Source organism: Mastigoproctus giganteus, chromosome 1 (assembly GCF_048544385.1).
Source record: "Mastigoproctus giganteus isolate SK-2022 chromosome 1, ASM4854438v1, whole genome shotgun sequence".
NCBI lineage: Eukaryota > Metazoa > Arthropoda > Arachnida > Uropygi > Thelyphonidae > Mastigoproctus > Mastigoproctus giganteus.
In genome coordinates, this window is record NC_143575.1 from 68,521,223 (window position 1) to 68,542,420 (window position 21,198).

The window sequence follows — 21,198 nt, forward strand, 5'->3', positions numbered from 1 at the left end:
TCCAGCCAGCTCCTAAAAAGGGTGACTTCTCCCTTCCAATTATCGTCCCATTGCAATTACTTTCTAAAGTTATGGAGAAATCAATTAACTGCCAACTCAAACTCCTAGAAATCTTCCATCTGATCAATGATCACCAGTATAGATTCCATCAGTGTCGATCCACTGATGATATTCTCACTTATGTTACCCATTTATGGAAAAAATTCAATGGAAAAGTTCGGGGAAACACAAGCAGTTGCTCTTGACATCTCAAAGGCTTTCGATCGTGTTTGGCATAAAGGTTTTCTAAACAAGCTTCCATCTAATGGTTTGCCAACTGTTTTTTGTAATTGGTTATCCAGTTTTCTCTCTGATTGCTCACTGACGGTGATGGTGGATGGCTCTCTGGTCTTCTAACCTCTCCACTAATTCCGGTGTCCCCCAAGGTTGGGTTCTTTCCCCCACACTTTTCCTCTTGTATATTAATGATCTTCTTCCATTGATTGGAAATCCTATCCATAGTTTTGCTGATGATAGCACATTGCATTCCACTTTCCATTTTGAGAAACCTTGACCTGTTCAATCAGCTTCAACTTCTCGAAAATCTGCTACCAATTCCTTAAATGCCGATCTACAGGTAATTCTCCAGTGTGGCAAAGACAACTTAGTTGATTTCAATCCTTCTAAAACTCAGTCTTGTATTATATCTCACAAAAAAGATTCTTCTTCTACTCCTATGCTTATCTTTGGTGACACTCCGATTTCTAGTCAAAATGATATATCTCTTTTGGGGATTACCCTGACTTCTAATCTCTCTCTTTGCACAAGCACATTACAAATATTGCTTCCTCTGCATCTAAAAAACTTGTTTTTTTTTCTTTCGTTCTCGGCATTACTTTTCTTCCAAACAGCTGTTCACTCTGTACAAATCGCAAATCCGCCCTACCTTGGAATATTGTTCCCACATCTGGAATGGTCCTGAGGCTTCTAGATTCCATTCAGAAGAGGGCAGTTAGGTTAATTAATGACCTCTCTAACTGAGTCCCTCCATTCGCTGTCTCATAGACATACTGTTTATGCTGCATGCCCTTTCTACAGATACTTCCATGGGCACTGTTCTTCTGAATTGGATTCTATAATGCCCGCTCTCTCTCTCTCTCTCTCTCTCTCTCTCTCTCTCTCTCTCTCTCTCTCTCAAAACAGTCCAAACACGTGTCGCCACCAGCCAACATCCATTTACTGTCCAACTTCAAACCCACAGAACCAACTTTTCATCTTCCTCGTTTATTCATTCAACTGCCGTTTTCTAGAACAAACTTCCTTCATACATATTTCCTGAAAATTACAGTCTATAGAAGATCAAGTCTAATGTCAACAAATATCTTCTTTCGTCTTCTCAAACTCCAACCAAAGCACTGTACTAAGTACTATAGGTTCTAATACCTCTCATGTTTGGGGTTTTCATAAAAAAAATTACAATAAAATAGAAACAGTAAAACAAATTTCATTAGAGCAAAAAAATAATAATAATTAAATATTTTATTTTAATATCTACTGCTACAAGTTAAGTACTTTATTTTGATAAAACCAGTTACCTATACTTGATAATTAGTTATGTGGTAATGTTCCACTTTCTCTTTTTCTTGGATAAATATATATATCTCCAGATCCTCAATTTCTCTGATCACATAACTGAAAATACTGAAGTACTCAAATTATTCGTCCATCAATTCCATCTCAAATTCTCATCTTTTTTATCTATAGTTAGGTTCCCACAAATGTGGGACTTCTCAGAATAAGCCTATTACAACACAAATCAAAATCTCTAGTTTAATTTGTTGAAATAGTTGCAAACAATTTATTAATAAATTTGTTTGCAACTATTAACAGTTATTAATAAAATTCAAAGTTAAATTAGCAAATTCCAACAGCAGGAAAGTGAAGCACTAGGTTATTTAAATACCTTGTATCTCTGAAACAGAAAAGGTCAAACAGTTATGAAACTTAATGGAGGAAAATACATAAGCTGTAATTTTAAGACAGCAATAAAAATGTCTGCTAACTTTAATGTTTCACCATGGAAAATATAAAAACTTAATATTTAAAAACAAAAATCTGAATTACCTGTGCTTCCTATCACAGCCTTCTTTATGATGGTCAATAATTTCTACAATAGATGACTCTAAGAACTGATCCTCAACTGCTAAAACATTGTGATCTACAAGTGTTAGCATTAACTTGCCATCTAAATGAAGTTTCTACAAATAATTTAAACACAAAGTACATTAAAAATAAGAAATTAAAAAGTTCATTAATTACTGGTCTTGTGCAAATAACATTTAAGTGCAACAGGGAGGAGCTGAGAAATTTAAAACCAACATATGCAAAACTCTCATTCAATAACATTTTGGTATAAAAAAAAAAAAAGTTAAGGTTTTACAGCAGATCATATTCTTCTCAGGAAAGAAGTCAAGCTATCAACATTTTGCATATATAAATTAAATGCTAGAAAATATTACTCTTTTATAATCGGTAGACAATTACTACTAATTGTAATAACTCACTTTCTCACAAAGCACCATCTTTACATTAAATTCCTGTTCACTTCTAAGGTAAAACCAAACATTACAATTTGCAGAAGTGCACAACTACACTACTTCTTAAAAACACTTCCAGTGAAGTAACAGAACAGATATAAATTAAAATATTAAAGTTCAAGAATTTAAATTAAGAAAAGATTATAAACAAAATTAAGAAAAAATTAGTAAGGCCTTAATCATACAAGGAAAACAGGATTCAGACTGTCTTGGGTAATGGAACTCTCAGATAATCGAAATCCATCTTTATAATACGGGCTTGGAATTCATTTATTATTGTACAATATTTATTATGTAACTACTACAAAAAATAAGTAAAGACAAAGTAACTTCAAAAAGTTTTTATTAAACAAAATGACACAATATATAGAAGGCACTAAATTAATAAATTTGTAATTTTACTCTTTCTTACAGCATTTAATAAAACTGTTTAAAAACAAACTCTTCTAAATAAAATAATTTATAAGTTTACTTTTTAAAATTAAGCACAAAGAATTCTGCTTGTTAGACATCTCAAAAAAAAAAATTTTTATAAAAAGTTAAGTTTTCTATATTACAAATTCAAGTACATTTGTAATTAATTGTTGGCATCTGAATATCTGAACCAGTTGAAACTGTGGTATAATGCTTAAAATATTAGTTTTATATTACTTTTATATTAAAATATTACTTGTTGAATCAATTTCTCACAGAAATCATTAAATCTTGTTTCATTGTCAAATACTAATGTTTCAATTATTAATGTTTACCAATTCAAGTTCTGGTTGTGAGTGACATGATGTACTGATCCAACTTCTGTTGACTAAACAATTCCAAGACTGGCAATATTGAATGAGGCAAAATATTTCAGTTCTGGGTTAGATATGCATTCTTTTAACTTTGAACACATTCTTTATTTTACTGTTATTTATTTATTTTTACTTTGGTCAGCCAGCTTGAAAAACAGAAACCACAGTTAATACAAGCTCAGATAATCAAGTCCTCTTAAATAATAAATATTTACGAAAACAAAACTTGAAATTAAAAAAATAAAAGATAAATCCTTAATAAAACAAATCACCATAATCACAAAACATATGATGCATGTAAACCATATTTTAATGGCTGCCTTTCCTTTGCCAACTGTCATGAGGTAGACCACTTTAAATAAGTAGCACTACTGCTTCTGTCTTCACCACTGATTTCAGGATTTTCACTGTCTAAATTTAATAAAAACTAGAACAGCAAATCTGTTTATGTATTGCAGAGGGGGTTTCCGATTCAAAGATAAACCTGGTAATGGAACTTGGACATCAGGTTAATTGAGGGGTGAGATCTGAGACGTCAGTGCTAAATTTTGAAATGGTAGTGATGGGATTCTGTTAAAGATTTTTTGTGACCCATTTTTCTAAATTAATCCATCAGTAGTGGCATCTGCAATCTTAAATAAAAAAAATTAAAAAATTTTAAAAAAATATGGGGTTAGACCCCCATGCACTGTTTTTTTTTTTTTTTTTTTTTAATAGTCTGTTGTTTTTTTAATAGTCTCAGACTACTGAAAATTCATTAATAGAACTAACTTTCACCTACTCTGGTGATTTGCTATGAACTAACATGACGTTATGCACTAACTCATTCGATTTTAAGAACATGTGAAAATACTGAAAAGGATGTGTAATCTTTTCAGTATTTTTCTACCTTTCTACTTTGCTCTAGAAAGAACCTTTCTAGACTGCTCTAAAAAACTGTACATATTTTGATTTATATAACTTGTTTTGTTCACATAGCAACCATTTGAACAGGAAATGCTAAAAAAAGCACTCCATTGATAACTGGCTGTTATCAATGGAGTGCTTAAAGCTACTTACTACAGCTGTTGCTTTTATCCTGACAACGTTTAGAAAACTGAAGTGGGATGCTTTTAATCTTAGATTGATTTTTTTGCATATTAATTGTTTGTAAAATGCAAATGCATTTGAACAAAAAAGAATAAAAAATATCAGTGGCAAATATTCAATCACACTGGTCATTGCACAAATCAGAAAAGGCCAGTCTTTCAGCAAGTTAGCTGAACAATACCATATCTAAGTGTTACTATTTGCAGGCATCAAAATTCATATTACTGTGAATAAATGTGAGACTATATGATTCAATAATGTGCACAAAGTTTTCAGAAATGTAGTCACAGATAAATAAAAAATAATATAATATACATTTTTAACTTTTTAAATTTAACTTTAATTATTCTTTAAGTGACTCCTATCAAATACAAGATTCACTGTAAATCATTCATTAAGTTTCAAAATACATTTGTGTTTTGTGAAATGGAGGATTGGTGATTAAAGCCAGCAAGAACAGAACTTCCCCCTAGTTATAAAAATAAATTTTGTACCAAAGAACAGAAGTAGAAAGGATTAATGAAGAAAAGGAGGAAAAAGTTAGTTCTGTGAGCTTGGAATTGAGTAAATAGGAATAGGAATTGAGGATATTGACTGGCCAAGTCATATGTTCAGACTGGATTGGAACAGACACAGAATTAGAGATACCAATTCAGAACAACTCATGAAAATATATACAGAAACGGCATGCTGCAAAAACTGAACATCTGTGCCGATGAGAATGGAGAGCATGTAAAAGATGGGTCATCAATTAACCTGTTTGCCCTCTTTTGGACAGAGGTTTGGAACTTAATTGAGGTTTAAAGGCCAACCCCAGATGGGAAAACAACATTCAATGGTAGGGCAAATTTGGAATTTGTAGAGTCAATACTATTTAAAAGAGAAGGAATGGAAGGAAACAACGCCCTAGGTTTTCCAATGCAGAGGGAGCAATGTGTGATATGCTTATACCAAGGCAAAAAAACCAGAGTAATCACAATAAAAATGTGATCTTGCCTAAAAATCTGAGTGTGAGTTCGGAAGCAGACATTCTCTCCCCCCCCCCCATCAAGAAATAACACAAAAATACATTTTAGAAGGATCGGAATTTAAGTTGCTTTCTTCACTCCACATTGGAGAATTACCTTGCAATTTAAGGAAGATGCAGTGGATATTTAAAACGTTGAAGCTGTTTATGCAGACTTCTCTGCTTGCCATCACACTGCCACAGTAACAGTGAAAATTAAAAAAGTACATGTAATCCCCAGCCAAAGTAAATTTGTTATAACACAGTTTATAATTTAAACTAAAAAGCAAAATTTTTGTGAAAAATATCTGGTATCAGCCATAAATGAGTAGTAGCAGGTGATGACAATTCCAAGCTAGGCATGTACATTTGTTACATGCAGATTCACTACCCCTCAGATGCTACTGAGTTTGTATTGGAAAGCTATCTTTCATACCATCAAATCATTGTACTTGTATAGCTTCATCATTAAAGAATTACCCATGGCCAAAATGGACAAAACATGTGAGATTGGTGGAAAATTTTTCGCACAATGAAGTCTTTCCAACATGCAAGGAAGATATCTGGCAGCATTGTACCCAGATGTCATACAGGACTTCCCTGGTTTGAAGCTCAGCTTCGAAACTATGGAATTTCTTGATTTCTTCAATGCAAGTGAAGAAATCTACAACACTGCAACCATAACAGGGATCAAAAAAGTCAGCACAGATTACATCGATTTACTAAACCAAGTGATTGCCTTCCTTACCAATAATGAACTGTAAGAATCAGATCTCCACATTGCTTTTGTGGAAATCCAAGAGTCTGAACCAGCTCCCATGAGGGCTTTACCAAAGTTGCTGAAGAGCGATTTCTAAAGGAGTAGAGAACTAGTGGGCCATACTGAATCAGAACTGATCCTAAAACCTTCTGAAGAAGGAAAAGAGCATTTTCTGAACTTGTGTCAATCTGACTTTTTCTTGCATTGCCCAAACATCTGAAACATTCAGTTTATGTAAACAGATGGGCCACTTGATTTGATACACCTACCTAAGAGTAAGTCATCCCTCCCCCCAGTTTAGCCCTCACAGACCAACCTGGATTAATTGTAGCATGGACACAACTAGGTGTCAAAATATGCCATAGAGATGCTGACACATGTTCATGCAACTGCTTCCTACAGTTGTTGCAAACTGAATGGTTTAAAATGGATAGATCACTACTCTGAAGAGCTCATTCCACCTTATCCCACAGGTCATCAACTGGATTGAGATCTGCTGATAGAGGAACCCACTGCAGTCGTTTAAATTCACTCTCGTGTTCCTGGAACCAGTTCTGTACAATTCTGACCTTCCCATAAGACTTCATTTGCAGATGGATACACTGCAGCCATAGAAAGGATGCACCTGGCTGGAAACAATTTCCAGATAACTTGTGACATCCAAATGTTGCTTCACTGGTTTCCTGGAGTGTGCACCACAAAAACACACTCCCAAACCATTACACTGCCACCACAATCCTGCATTTTTGACATCTGGCAGAATGGGTGCATAGACATGTTGATTTTTTTCATATTCTAGTCCTCTTATCAAGATGAAATAGCAGGAACTGGGATTTAACAGACCAGGCAATCTTTTCCACTCTTTCACTGTCCAATGTTGGTCCTGTCATCACTTATGGATCTCGTGCATAATTTACCTGCACAGCCATAGTCAGAAACAGGAACAAATTAGAGACAATTCAAAGAACAATACTTCTCACTATTACCAGGGCATGTTGCACTGTGAGCACACTGGAACTGCAAGTGCTGTCTGGTGCTCTCCCACTTTACTTGGAACAGACTTAAGAAGAGCATACCCACAGAAATTCTGGAGTTAGCCTCTGACACAGCCAATAACATCAAGGCAAAAAGAATAGCCACAAAGCTCCACAAGCCATGGCAAACAAATTGGGAGCAAGAAACCAGAAGTCTGGTTACAAAAAGGGTTCTGCCATAGGTGTCAATGGTTAACCCAAAGCCACAAAAGTGGTACACCCCTGGACTTTTCACAACATTTATATTGACAGATCACTGCTCTCTAAAGGCTAAATTAATTCCTTAGGGCTGACTGATGACACAAACTGTACCTGTGGCAAGAGTGAGAACTGGGCACACATTCTTTATGAATGTATAATTTATGACATCCCTAGAACTCTGTTAATAGCAGAAATTTGCCCCCTCCCCAGGGGACAAGAACATTTTCAATAGCAAAAAACAACTATAAAGCTTTCACAAATTTCACACAAAAGATATTTGAAATGCAAAGAAATCTCCAAAGAAGGGCAATTCAGCCCTCAGCATCCAAACAATAATCAATAACTAAAATTCCCAAGTCCCCCACCAAACCCAGATGATGACATTTAAAAACTGACAGGGTGGCTGTATCCAGAACCCTGAGAGAGATCAGATTTTGACTAAACTGGATTGACCTGGGTTTCCCCACAGACTTATCCTGCCTTGTGTAGGAACCTGGGGATTCTCATACCTATTAAGAAAACATGAAGGGGAAGGAGATGTACAGGCAGCCAGGACAGCAACTTAGCTGAAAGACATCAGCAAGCTAGTAGCAAGGGAATGCAATGCAGAATGAAGAAGGATGAATCAAATGAATAAATGAAAGAATATGAGAGTGAGTGAATGTGCTGGGAATGAATGAATGTGATTGAGTGAAACTGAAATGTTGGTGAAGGGCTGAAAATGTGAGGTTATGGTAAAAGAGAGTGACCCAGCACACAAGCAAGAGAGAATGACAGTAATTTTGGTAAAACAGAGTGAATGAAGATATGAATGAGATTGAGAACAAGAAATACACATTAGATTAGTACAGATGATTAGAGAATAACACTAACACATTGTTAGCTACATCAACACACCCACTTCCTTGGTATGCAAGATATACAGTCGGGACTGCACCCCAACTGAAAAATAATAGTAAGTTGTGGGGCCAAGGTAGCAGTGCAGTGAGAATGAAACAGAATAAGTGAAAAGAATGCTAGTAAGAATGAATGGAAGTATGAGTGTGATTGAGAAAGAACATATTAAAATCTTTACATGTCATTAAAATCTTTAATAAGTTACATAAATACTAATCCTTATTTTAATTGTCATTATACTTTAATTACCTTACATGTGTAGTGTAATTTAACAAAATTTGATTATGTTAAATTACACTACACACTACTGCATCCCCCTCTGGTATGAGACAGAAGATGGATGCGGAGGGAAGGGAAATTAAAACCTAACAAATTGCAAGAAAAAAAAGCACAAAACAGTATAAAATGTAAGAAATATAGAATGGAAGCTGAGTGTGAATGTATATGTGTGAAGTAAATTGTGTCTACCCCCCCCCAACAGGATGATGGGCAGATGGCTCATTATGGGCCCCTGCCCATCCAAGCAAATACCATGCCATTGCTACTTAGCCAGCATGGTGTGGGATGCTGATACCCGTCAGGACTTAACCCTGACCAGCGTAGGAGGGGAGCACCACAGGCGCTCCAACACAGGGATCCCTATATATATGATCTTTCATTCCTGCCACCTGGGTTAGTTGTCTCATTCCAATGCATCCTCTCCCCCCCCAACTTGTGTGCACCCTTCCCCCTGCCTGGTGGGTAACCCCCACTACGTTCTATTAACTCCCATCCCCAGGGCAGGATGGGCATTCTTTCCTGAGGGCACTCTACAGCATGCACCCTTTAACCAGGTGGGTGCCTTTATTACTGCCCCGCTTTCTCTCTAACACTTTTAAACCCCTCCAACTTGCTGTCTTCCCAATACTCCTTGTGGTGCTGGAGGGTAAACTAAAGGTTATTGTTTTTAAAACAGGCCCCTAGGCTAAGAGACTGGATAAACATCACAACCCACACTAACACTACACAAACACTCATTAACCTACATAAATCTGGCCTTTACAGAGTTTTGTATTCATCATATTATCTGGCGTAAAGTTGGGGGAACCCATGGTGGTTGTTATTTATTAGTTGTTGGCACATCAGCTTCTGTGGCCATAATGTACCTCTCTTAGGGCTTTACCAAAGTTGCTGAAGAGCAATTTCTAAAGGAATAGAGAACTAACGGGCCATACTGAATCAGAATTGATCCTAAAGCCTTCTGAAGAAGTAAAAGAGCATTTTTGAACTTGTGTTGATCTGACTTTTTCTTGCATTGCCCAAACATCTGAAACATATTCAGTTTATGTAAACAGATGGGTCACTTTATTAGATACACCTACCTAAGAGTGAGTAAGTATCCCTCTCCCACTTTAGCCCTCACAGACCAACCTGGATTAATTGTGGCATGGACAAAACTAGGTGTCAAAAGTGTGCCATAGGGATGCTGACACAAGTTCAATTGTTTTGCTTTCCTAGTCTGGTTTCTTTCAAATTTTAGATCTAAGTAATACCTGACTGAATGAATGAAGAGACGGAGTTCAAATGGATTCATTGACTTGCATTGATTTTTGTGTTTTAAATCTGATTATATAAGCCAGATACAGCATGGGTTTGCTAAGGGTTTGCTAATCCAACCAAATTTGTCTTGTCTGACAAATTTGATTGGATATTATGATGTGATTACGAAGGAACTGGATGCAAAAAATAATTTTGATATCATATACTTGGATTTCAGGACAGCTTTTGACACTGTTGCGCATGGAAGACTATTGTACAAATTGGAGCAGAATGGTATTAAGGGTAAGTTGATACAATGGATAAAAGGGTGGTTGAGTGGGAGAAGGCGGAGATGGTAATCAATCAGCGCTGCTCTTCGTGGACTAATGTTATTAGTGGAGTCCCACAGGGTTCGGTGTTGGGTCCACTGTTATTTTGTATATTTATCAATGACATTGAAGGTATATCGGGCTTAGTGTCGAAGTTTGCAGATGATACAAAGGTTGACAAGGTTGTTAATGATAGTAATGGCAGTGTGCTACTGCAACAGGATCTAGAAAATTTGGGAAGATGGGCTGAGAAGTGACAACTGAAGTTTAACATTGACAAATGCAAAGTACTGCATATGGGTAGAAGTAACCCCAGAGGAACGTACCAACTATGTGTTGGTACGTTCAGTAAAATGAAAAAGACCTGGGAGTAATTGTGCAGTCAGATATGAAGTTTTCTAAGTAATGCAGACAGGCTGCCAGAGCAGGTAATGAGGTTTTGTCAATGATATAGGAATTTTGCTAGCAGGGAAAAGGAGGTTTTTTTTTTTTTTTAGGAGCATTAGCAACTAAGGCCATATTGCTCCGGGATATGCGGTGGTCATTCCTTGACCTTTCCGCATCCTCCGTATTTGGTGGTGACGGGCTCGAACCCCGATCTAATCAAGAAGCGTGTGCTACGCACTGCTGCTCCTTCCCACCTGGCTACGGAGGCGCCCCAGGGAAAAGGAGGCTAATGTCCCTCTGTATAAGGCAATGGTCAGGCCACGCCTTGAGTACTACGTACAGGTCTGGAGGCCTCATTTTAGGAAGGATGTAGATTTGCTTGAGGGTGTACAGAGAAGGGCAATAAGATTGGTCAGGGGAATGAAGGGATCCTATTACCAAGAGAGGCTTAAGTTCTGCAAACTGCAGTGGCTGGAGACTATGCACCTGCGAGGTGATCTGATTGAGGTGTATAAGGCCTTGAATGGGTTGAGCACGCTGAATTCTGATGGGATTCTTCCACTTGTTCAGATTACGAACCTAAGGGGCATAAATTCAAATTGAGGAAAGACAGCTGTAGAATACATGTGTGGAAATTTGCCTTTAGGCAGTGGGTGGTTAATTGCTGGAACAAACTTCCATCTGTCATTGTGGAAGTTGATGTTGATAGGTTAAATAAATTTAAGGAGGAACTAGACAAACATTTAGAGGGAATGGTTGTGTGATTTTTTTTTTTTTTTTTTGGCTGATGCTACGATTACTATTACTATTAATTTTAGGAAGTGTAAAACTTCTCTTTTATCATTTTTTTCACTTAAAATGTTATCCAAAGCTAGAGCATCATGAATTTTAGTTACTGACCTAAAAGCTATTTTTCTTTCGTTTATAAAGGTTGGACAATCTAGTAGTAAATGTTTAATTGTTTATTGTGCATGGCACTGGCTGCATTGAGGCAGTTCTTTGGCTTTAAGTAGATACCACTGGGTTAGGTATGTGTGCCCTTGCCCGTAACCCTGGCAAGGGTTACTTCTTTTCGGACATCTTTCACTGGATTTCCACTGCTTTAAAACTGGTTTAATTTGAAAAAGATTATTATGAGTTTGCTCACTACATATTCTTTGCCACTGTTTTTTGCTGTTCACTTTGATACTATGTCTGTAGTCTGTAAATGGTACTTTGGTGGTTGAAGAAAGGGTGCCTGTTGCCATTTTTGCTGCATGGTCTACTTGTTCATTTCCTTTAATTCCCATATGTCCAGGAATCCAACAGAACGTAACGCCTTGTTTTCTTTTAAAGAGTTTATTTAGGGTGACTTGGATTTGTCTCAGAGTTTGATGGAAATTCTTTGTGTCGCATTGTACTGTTTCCATTACACTGAGGGAATCTGTGAAGATAAGACTATGGGGTAGGTTTTGCTGCCATATTTGGTCTATTGCTAACTTCACTGCTTGTAGTTCAGCTGTGAAGATGCTACATTCTGTTGGGAAAACTTGGGTTATTGTAGTATCAGAGAAAACTGCTGTCGTGCCTACTTTTGTATTGGTTTTCGATCCATCTGTATATATTTTTCCATATACTGTGGATATTTCTCTAGATATGCAGCATATAGTTGTTGAAAGCTGCTTCCTGGTAAGGAATGTCTTCCCCAAGAGTTGAAGTATATATCACAGATTGGTGATATTATTTCCGGGGGGGGGGGGGGCTTGGTGCATTTGGTATGATAGCTAGTTTGTTGAAATCAAGAGACCAAACTGGAAGTAGCTCCTTGATGCGTATGCTTGCTAGTTTGTTAACTGTTCGGTGTATTCTGCACATATTTTCCCATATTAGTGTATATAATATTTCAAATACAGGATGGTTTGGAAAACACTTTATTTTAGCTGCATAAGATAGGAGTTCTTGTCTTCTGAGGTGAAGTGGTGGTTCATAAGCCTCAGCATAGAGACTTTAAACTGGAGAAGTACGGTATGCTCCCAAGGCTAGGTGTAGTGCACTATTGTATAGGGTCTAACCATCTTAATGCACTTGGTTTGCAGAGCTGTAAACAGGTGCCCCGTAATCACGTTTGGATCTTATCAAGCAGATACAAACGTGATTATACAGATGTAACAAGGTGTACCTGTCTGCTCCCAAAAAATGTGGCAGATATGACTCTCAGGATATTTAATTTCTTTAGACACTTTATGTGATCTAAAAAGTGTCAGTTTCTTATCCAGGGTTAATCCAAGAAAATTTGTGTTGGATGTTATTGGGATTACTTCTTCTTCTAGCTTTAATTCCAGGTCTGGGTGTAAGTTTCTTTTCTGACAAAAGTGTATTCCTGCTGTCTTTTGCTTAGAGAGTCGAAAGTCACTGTTTTGAGTCCATGCACTGTTTTGAATCCATGCAGTTAATTGTTGTTTGTAATTGATGCTCTATTGTTTGCATGTTTTGTGATTGACAAGAGCTGAACTCATCAACATAAAGTGCTACATCTATGGTATTCGGTACTTGTTTAGCTATTGAGTTGATTTTTATGGTGAACTGGGTAGCACTGAGTACTGATCCCTGTGGCACTCCCTCTTGCTGCACAAAGACTTCCTTAGTTAATATCTTTCAAGTTAATATCTTAACTTGAAAAGTTCGTTGTTGCAAAAAAAATATGGGATATACATTGATAGATGTCCTCCCATTCCAAAGTTATAAACTTCTCTAAGTATTCCATATCACCATACTGTGTCATACACCTTTTCAATATCAAAAAATATCATTACTAAGTGCTTTTTCTTATGAAGGCATTTCTTATGTTGTTTTCTGCTTTATCATTAAGTCTAGAGTGCACTTGTCTACAAAACCACATTGGGCTGAGCTTATTAGGTTATGGGTTTCTAAAAACCACATTAGTTGGGAATTTTCCATTTTTTCAAGTATTTTTCCAAGGCAGCTAGTTAAGGCTATTGGGCGATAGGATTTGGATTTGTGGGATCTTTATCTGGTTTTGGAAAGGCTAAGACTATTGCATGGCGCAATTGATTCGGATAGAAATTTTCTAGGTATATTCTGTTATATAAGAGGAGCAACGATATCAATGGTTTCTCATCTAATCTTTGTACCATCATGTATAGTATTTTATCTGGAACTGCTGCACTTTTCTTTGTCTGTGAACTGGCTTTATAAAGTTCTCTGAGAGTGAAAGGTTGGTTATAGAATTCTTTGTTTTTACTAGAGAAATTCAATTTTCTGCATGGGCTTTGTTTTTGGAAAGCTACCTCATAGGAGTTATTATCTGATGTTTTTTTTTTAAAGGTTCTACCAAGAGCATTTGCTATGTCTTTAGGTTTAGCTATATCTTGTTCATTCCATTTTACAAAAGGAAGAGAAATTCTTTGATTTGTTTTTATTTTATTTATTTTTACCAAACTAGGTGGTAGATAATGTTCATCAACTGGTGAAATACCACCACTTTGCTTATTGGAGGCTTGAAGTGGTGGAACCCATGTTTAGTCTCCAGTGCTAAGTTCCAGTCAACCATTCCTCATCTCTTCCATCATACAGTATGATTGATGTCTTTTGAGGTTATGATGAACACCATGGAGAGAACAAGACTTCCTTACATTTTGAGGGTACAGCTCTAAAACGGTGTTCGCCTGCCAGCCGGCCACTAGTTAGTACATTAGACCGAACCTATTGGTAACTCTCTAGGAGGCTTCTGGATCAGCTAGTGTATAATCTTGCTACCTCTACTCTGCCAGATAATGACTGGAGGAAGTCCTAGTAGTGTTTATGCGAGGGGCATTGTCGAGGCCACGTTATGTCAAGGAGCTGGGTATATTCTTACCATGTGTATGCCATATCCAAAATTTCATTACTTCATACAGCATGTCCATCCCACTTTTCTTACTATTGAATACACCATGAATTGTCAAACTAATAGAGCAAACTTATCTGCAAAAAGATCTAAACCTCCCAAATGCTTCCCAGTTCATTTCACAAATATACGTGGTCTCAATTCTAATCTCAACGATGTCCATTTCCACTTGCAGTCTGCCAAACTCCATGTACTTTTTCTGATGGAATCTCAGTTATTGGTTGATTCAACTACTGCTCATCTCAGCTGGCCAAATTATTCACTGCATGATTCCTTTTGCCTGAAAGGTGGAACTTATGCATATTTCCATTCTGATATTCCCTGTCAGAGACTTGGTAATTTTGAATCTCCTCTTTTCAATCTTATCTGGCTTAATATCTCTACCCCATTCTGTCAAATTCATTTGCTGTCTCTACCGTTCTCTCAACTCCACTAATCACTTGAAACTCTGACTTCCTCTCTTTGCAACTTGACTTTCTCCAGTCCAACTTTCCTAACAGTGAGGTAATTTTCCTCGTTCATTTTAATGATCACAACTCCAGCTGGCTTCCATTTTCTAGTCACACCGACCCAGCTGGTCGAGATGCTGAGGCTTTTGCAATTATTGATGACCTCACACAGATTTAGATTGTTCATTTACCTACAAGAATACCGGACAATCCTAACCATATGGCCAACATGCTTGATCTTTTCCTCACAAACACCGACGACCTGCATGATTTCTTTTCTTCTTTTCCTTGGTCGGATTACTGTTTGAATACTTCTGATGTCAATGTTTGCTCAGATTGTGTCAGTGAAATTATTCTTGTAAGAATGAAATCCTTTATTCCACACTCCACTTTAAAATGTCGTCCTTTATCTAAATATCTTGGTTTTCCAATAAATGTGCTAAGACTGTTCAAGAGAAGAATGTTGCAATTTCATAATTGGCTTGTTTCCAATTTTTCAGCTTCTGATACTGAAATGATACTTCCAATTGTTCAGTATCATTTTCTGATACTGAAAAATTGGAAAGCTCACAATTTCTGTACATTTTGAACAGGCTAAGAGTAGAAAACTTGCTTCTTGCCCTAATAGCAGCTGAGCATTCTGGTCTCTTGCCAAAGCTATTGGCTGCAACTTTTGCCCATCCCTGTTCTTACCTCTGTCAAAACCAGATGGTTCTATTGTCACTTCAGCCAAGGATAAAGCTGACCTGCTAGCATCCCATTTTTCTTCCAACTCATGTATTAACGACCTTTGTAAAACACCTCCCACCATTCCCAACACGCTCCATTCATTGCCTCCTGCGGTCTTCTGTCAAAAGGATGTCAGAAAGATTTTGATGAATCTTGATGCTAAGAAAGCTCCAGGTGCTGATGGTATTTCTCTGCTTGTTCTCAAAACCTGTGCTCCTGAATATATTTGCCGCTTTTTTTTTTTTACTTTCTTATTCCAAAGGTGTTTTTCTTTCTGCTTGAAAATTTGCTCATATCCAGCCAGTTCCTAAAAAGAGTGACAAATCTATCCCATCTAATTATCGTCCCATTGCAATTACTTCTACTCTTTCTAAAATAATGGACAAATCAATTAACCACAGCAACTCTTAAACTTAAACGTATTCCCTGAAAATTGCAGTCTACAGAAGTTCAAGTCTAATGTCAACAAATATCTTCTTTCGTCTTCTGAACCTCCAACCTGTGCACAGTAGTAAGTACTATAAGTTCTAATACCTCTCGTGTTTGGGGTTTTCATTAAAAAAAAAAAAAAAAAAAAAGGCAAAAACAAATGATGGCACTTGGGATAAATTCTACGAAAAAATGTGAGGGGAAAAATAATAATACAGAAATACTACAGAGTCTTAAGCTCTAAGCGTTGTTGCTTTTGGTGTTTCATGTTTCCTGATGTGAATCAAACTCTGACTATACTGGTTGTTCCTTATTTAAAGATATTCTTTCTTTATTTTAACATGATTACTGCACAGTCTACTGTTGACTGCATGCTTGCAATTAGTATATCACTTACCTTGGAAAAGTTTAAAGCTTTCCACATAGCTCCATAGGTTGTGAGAAAGGTCTGTTCCTTATATGACGTATAGTTTGAATAACAGAAGTTGTTGTTTATAGGATTTATATACATTACAAAATGCCAAACATATTCTAACAAAGGATTAAAATGAACTAACATGTTAGCATTACAATAATACACTAACAATTTTCTTCTGAAAATTATTTCTATATTTTCAATAGCAAAAGCAAGTTCTGGCAGAAGGGGGGGGGCACCAAATCAGCAAGCTTGATACCACTGGTGAAACAGGAAAAATAGACAAACAATGGTGTCTTTTTATACACATTTAAATTGGATATTACTTTTCAGCACTTGTAGTACAAAAAACCATCAATTTCAATGTAAAAGAAACTATCACCTTGAAATCACTGAAGTGCTGATAAAAAAAAATAATAAAATAAAAAAAGAGCAGCTTATAGCCAAATATCCCAGCTGCATAGAAATGGCAAGGTTGGCAGAGTTGCGGTTGTTGTATTTGGGTTTTTTGACACAAGGGGGGCCTCTTGGGCCATATTGTGCCTGTTCAATATTTGCTTATCACAAATTTCACATGTTATTGTGATCACAGACTATTATAAAGATTTGTGTGTTTCAAATAAGTAAACAGTTCCTCAAAATTCCCTTCATTGCCAAGAATATGTAATAAGGTTAACAGTTCCTGCAAGTTGGATAGGGAGATAAAGCTTGATTTTCTGATAGTTGAATGTTGGCAACATTCAATTAGAATGTTTTATTATCATAAGCTGCGACTGGCAAAAGAAACATTGAGGAGGGTTCTCTCCCATAAGCAAACACAGATGAGCTGGATGCGAATGACCGATGTGGAACCCTGCTAGAATTACTTTCTTGTCCACAGTTTCGGCTCTTTTTTTTTTTTTTTTTTTTAATCTGCAGCAGTTTATTATTTATTTGAGTTTTCCAGGGGTGAGACCATTGTTTCCTACATGTTGTTTTAATGGTGGATTTTTAGTCGGGTGTAGGACAATTTTACTTGACTGGAAGAGCCTGATCTGGGATGTTTAGCAGCGTCATCCGTTTGTGCATTCCCTGGGATGCCGACATTACCAGGTACCAGCAGAATGTAACCTTCTGGTTGGCTGTTTGATAGTAAAATAAATTAGATTGTGTCTCTTTAATAATGGGATGAGAGGGCGAAAAAATAGATTGAATGGCAGTGGTTGCGCTTCAGGAATCTGTATATATCAGAGATTGCTTGATATGGCTGTTGTGTATTTTTTAGCATTAGTAGAGGCATATGATGCAAGAAAGCAAGCTTATGCAGCATCAGTCAAAAAAAAAAAAAAAAAAAAACCACTGCCATTTCACCCTTCCGTTCATTCCAAATACCTGTCCAGCTGAGCCTTAAATTTGTTTAGGCTATCAACTTCCAAAACAAAGGATGGAAGTCTATTCCATCAACCAACTACCTGCTGGCTAAAGGCAAACTTCTACACATCTATCTACATCTGTCTTTCCTCAATTTGAATTTATGCTCTCTCAGGTGATTATTCTGAGCAAAATGAAGAATCCCATCAGCATTGAGCATGCTCAAACCATTCAAGGCTTTATACACCTAAATCAGATCACCTCGCAGGTGCCTAGTCTCCAGACACTGTAATTTGCAAAACTTAAGCCTTTTTTCGTAACAGCAACCCCTTGTTCCATTCACTAATCTTGTTGCCCTTCTCTGTACTTGTTCCAACAGCTCTACATCCTTCTTAAAATGAGGCCTCCAGACCTGTATACAGTACTCAAGGTGTGGCCTGACAATTGCCTTATACAAGGGGATAATCACCTCCTTGTCCCTGCTAGAAAAGTTCCTGTATATCATTGACAAGACACCACGAGCTACTCTTGCAGACTATCCACACTGCTCAGAAAACTTCATATCTGCCTGCACAATTACACCCAGGTCCTTCTCGTTCTCTACCACTGTCAGTGTAGTACCACAGAGTTGATACATTACTCTGGGGTTACTGCTTCCCATATTATGTAGTACAGGCATACCTCGATTAACGAATAGGGTGTGTTCCACAAAATTACTTCGTTAAGCAAAATTTTCGTTTTCAGAGGTAAAAATACTATGGCCAGAATAGGGATACATTCCTATGTAAAGAAAATGAAAAGCTTTTTTTCAAACAAAGAAAAGTTTTATTAAATAAACAGTCAACTTACATACAAAGTGAAATCACATTTTAAAATATGAGTCTAAAGTTCGTTGTTTATGCTTTTTTTCTCTTTCATTTAACAATTGCCTTTTTTTTTTTTAATGCGAACCCCAAACACGAGAGGTATTAGAACCTATAGTACTTAGTACCGTGCTTGGGTTGGAGGATGAGAAGACGAAAGAAAATATTTCCTGACATTGGACTTGAACTTCTGTAGATTGTAATATTCAGGAAATACGAATGAAGGAAGGTTGTTCCAGAAAACAGCAGTTGAATGAATAAATGAGGAAGATGAAAAGTTGGTTCTGTGGGTTTGAAGTTGGACAGTAAATGGATGTTGGCTGGTGGCGGCACGTGTTCGGACTGTTTTGAAAGAGAGAGAGAGCGGGAATTATAGAAGCCAATTCAGAAGAATAGTGCCCATGGAAGTATCTGTAGAAGAGGCATGCAGCAGAAACAGTACGTAGATGAGAAAGCAAGTGGAGAGACTCTGTTAGAGATGAATCATTAACTAACCTAACTGCCCTCTTCTGAATGGAATCAAGAAGCCTGAGAGAGGTTTTGGGGGTACCACCCCAGATGTGGGAACAATATTCCATGGCAGGGCAGATTTGCGATTTATACAGAGCGAGCAGCTGTTTGGAAGAAAAGTAACACTGAGAGCGAAAGAGAAAACCAAGTTATTTAGATGCAGAGGAAGCAATATTTCTAATGTGCTTGTGCCAAGAGAGATTAGAAGTCAGGGTAATCCCCAAAAGAGATATATCATTTTGCCTAGAAATTGGAGTGTCACTAAAGATAAGCATAGGAGCAGAAGAATCCTTTTTGCGAGATATAAGACAAGACTGAGTTTTAGAAGGGTTGAAATCAACTAAGTTGTCTTTGCCCCACTAGAGAATTACCTGAAGATCGGCATTTAAGGAATTGGTAGCAGATTTTCGAGAAGTTGAAGCTGATTGAGCAGGACAAGGTTTCTCAAAATGGAAAGTGGAATGCAATGTGCTATCATCAGCAAAACTATGGATAGGATTTCCAGTCAATGGAAGAAGGTCATTAATATACAAGAGGAAAAGAGTGGGGGAAAGAACTGAACCTTGGGGGACACCGGCATTAGTGGAGAAGTTTGAAACAGAGAGCCATCTACCATCACCCTCAGTGAGCGATCAGAGAGAAAACTGGATAACCAATTACTAAAAACAGTTGGCAAACCATAAGATGGAAGCTTGTTTAGAAGATCTTTATGCCAAACACGATCAAAAGCCTTTGAGATGTCAAGAGCAACTACTTGTGTTTCACTGAACCTTTCCATTGAATGTCCATAAATGGGTAACATAAGCCAGAATATCACCAGTGGATCGACACTGACGGAATCCACATTGGCGATCGTTGATCTTCCACCAGAAGGTTTCTAGGGAGTTTAAGAGTTGGTGGTTAATTGATTTCTCTATTACTTTAGAAAGAGTAGAAGTAATTTGGAATAAGAGAGTGAAAAAAGGCGGCAAAGAAGGAGTAAGTTCAGGAGCACAGATTTTGAGAACAAGTGGAGAAATACCATCAGGACCTGGAGCTTTCTTAGCATCAAGATTCATCAAAATCCTTCTGATATCCTTTTGACGGAAGACCACAGGAGGCATTGAATGGAGCATGTTGGGAATGGTGGGAGGTGTTTTACCAAGATCATTAATACATGAGCTGGAAGAAAAATGGGATGCTAGCAGGTCAGCTTTATCCTTGGCTGAAGTGACAATAGAACCATCTGGTTTGGACAGAGGTGGGAGCAGAGATGGGCAAAAGTTGCGGCCAATAGCTTTGGCAAGAGACCAGAATGCTCGGCTACTATTAGGGCAAGAAGCAAGTTTTCTACTCTTAGCCTGTTCAAACTCTAGTTTGGACTGATTAATAACTGCTTTACAATTGTTGCGAGCTTCGGTGTAGGCAGAAAATGAAACTGAAGAATTCGAAACAAGCCAATTACGATATGCAACATTCTTCTCTTGAACAGCCTTAGCACATTTATTGGAAAACCAAGGTTTAGATAAAGGATGAGATTTTAAAGTGGAGTGTGGGATAAAGGATTCCATTTCTGCAAGAATAATTTCACTGACACGATCTGAGCAAACGTTGACATTGAAACAGTAATCCGACCAAGGAAAAGAAGAAAAAGAAGTCTCGCAAGTCATCCCATTTTGCATTCTTGTAATGCCAAACAACACGAGGTTGGGAATAGCCATGAGATAAAGGTTCCATTGGAGAAGAGAATCACCAAGTTGTGATCTGAAGTGCCTAAAGGACCTCTCACTTCGACCGTGTACTTAGAAGGGTTGTTTGTGGGAAAACGATCAAGCATATTGGCTGTATGATTAGAATTGTCCGGTATTCTTGTTGGTAAATGAACAATCTGTGCAAGGTCATTAGTAATTGCAAAAGCCTCAGCATCTCGACCTGCTGGGTCGGTGTGACTAGAAAACGGAAGCCAGCTGGAGTTGTGAACATTAAAATCACCAAGGAAAACT

The 21,198-nt window shown here is 37.3% G+C and overlaps 1 protein-coding gene across 1 annotated transcript in view; it reads right to left on the minus strand.

The window, feature by feature from the left end:
• Positions 1-21,198, minus strand: part of LOC150090874 (uncharacterized) — a 628,907-nt gene that overhangs the window by 509,299 nt on the left and 98,410 nt on the right. Inside the window, exon 4 of the mRNA XM_090375379.1 lies at positions 2,104-2,237. Coding sequence (XP_090231505.1) covers positions 2,104-2,237 — 134 coding nt within the window. The remainder of the gene's footprint in view (positions 1-2,103; positions 2,238-21,198) is intronic.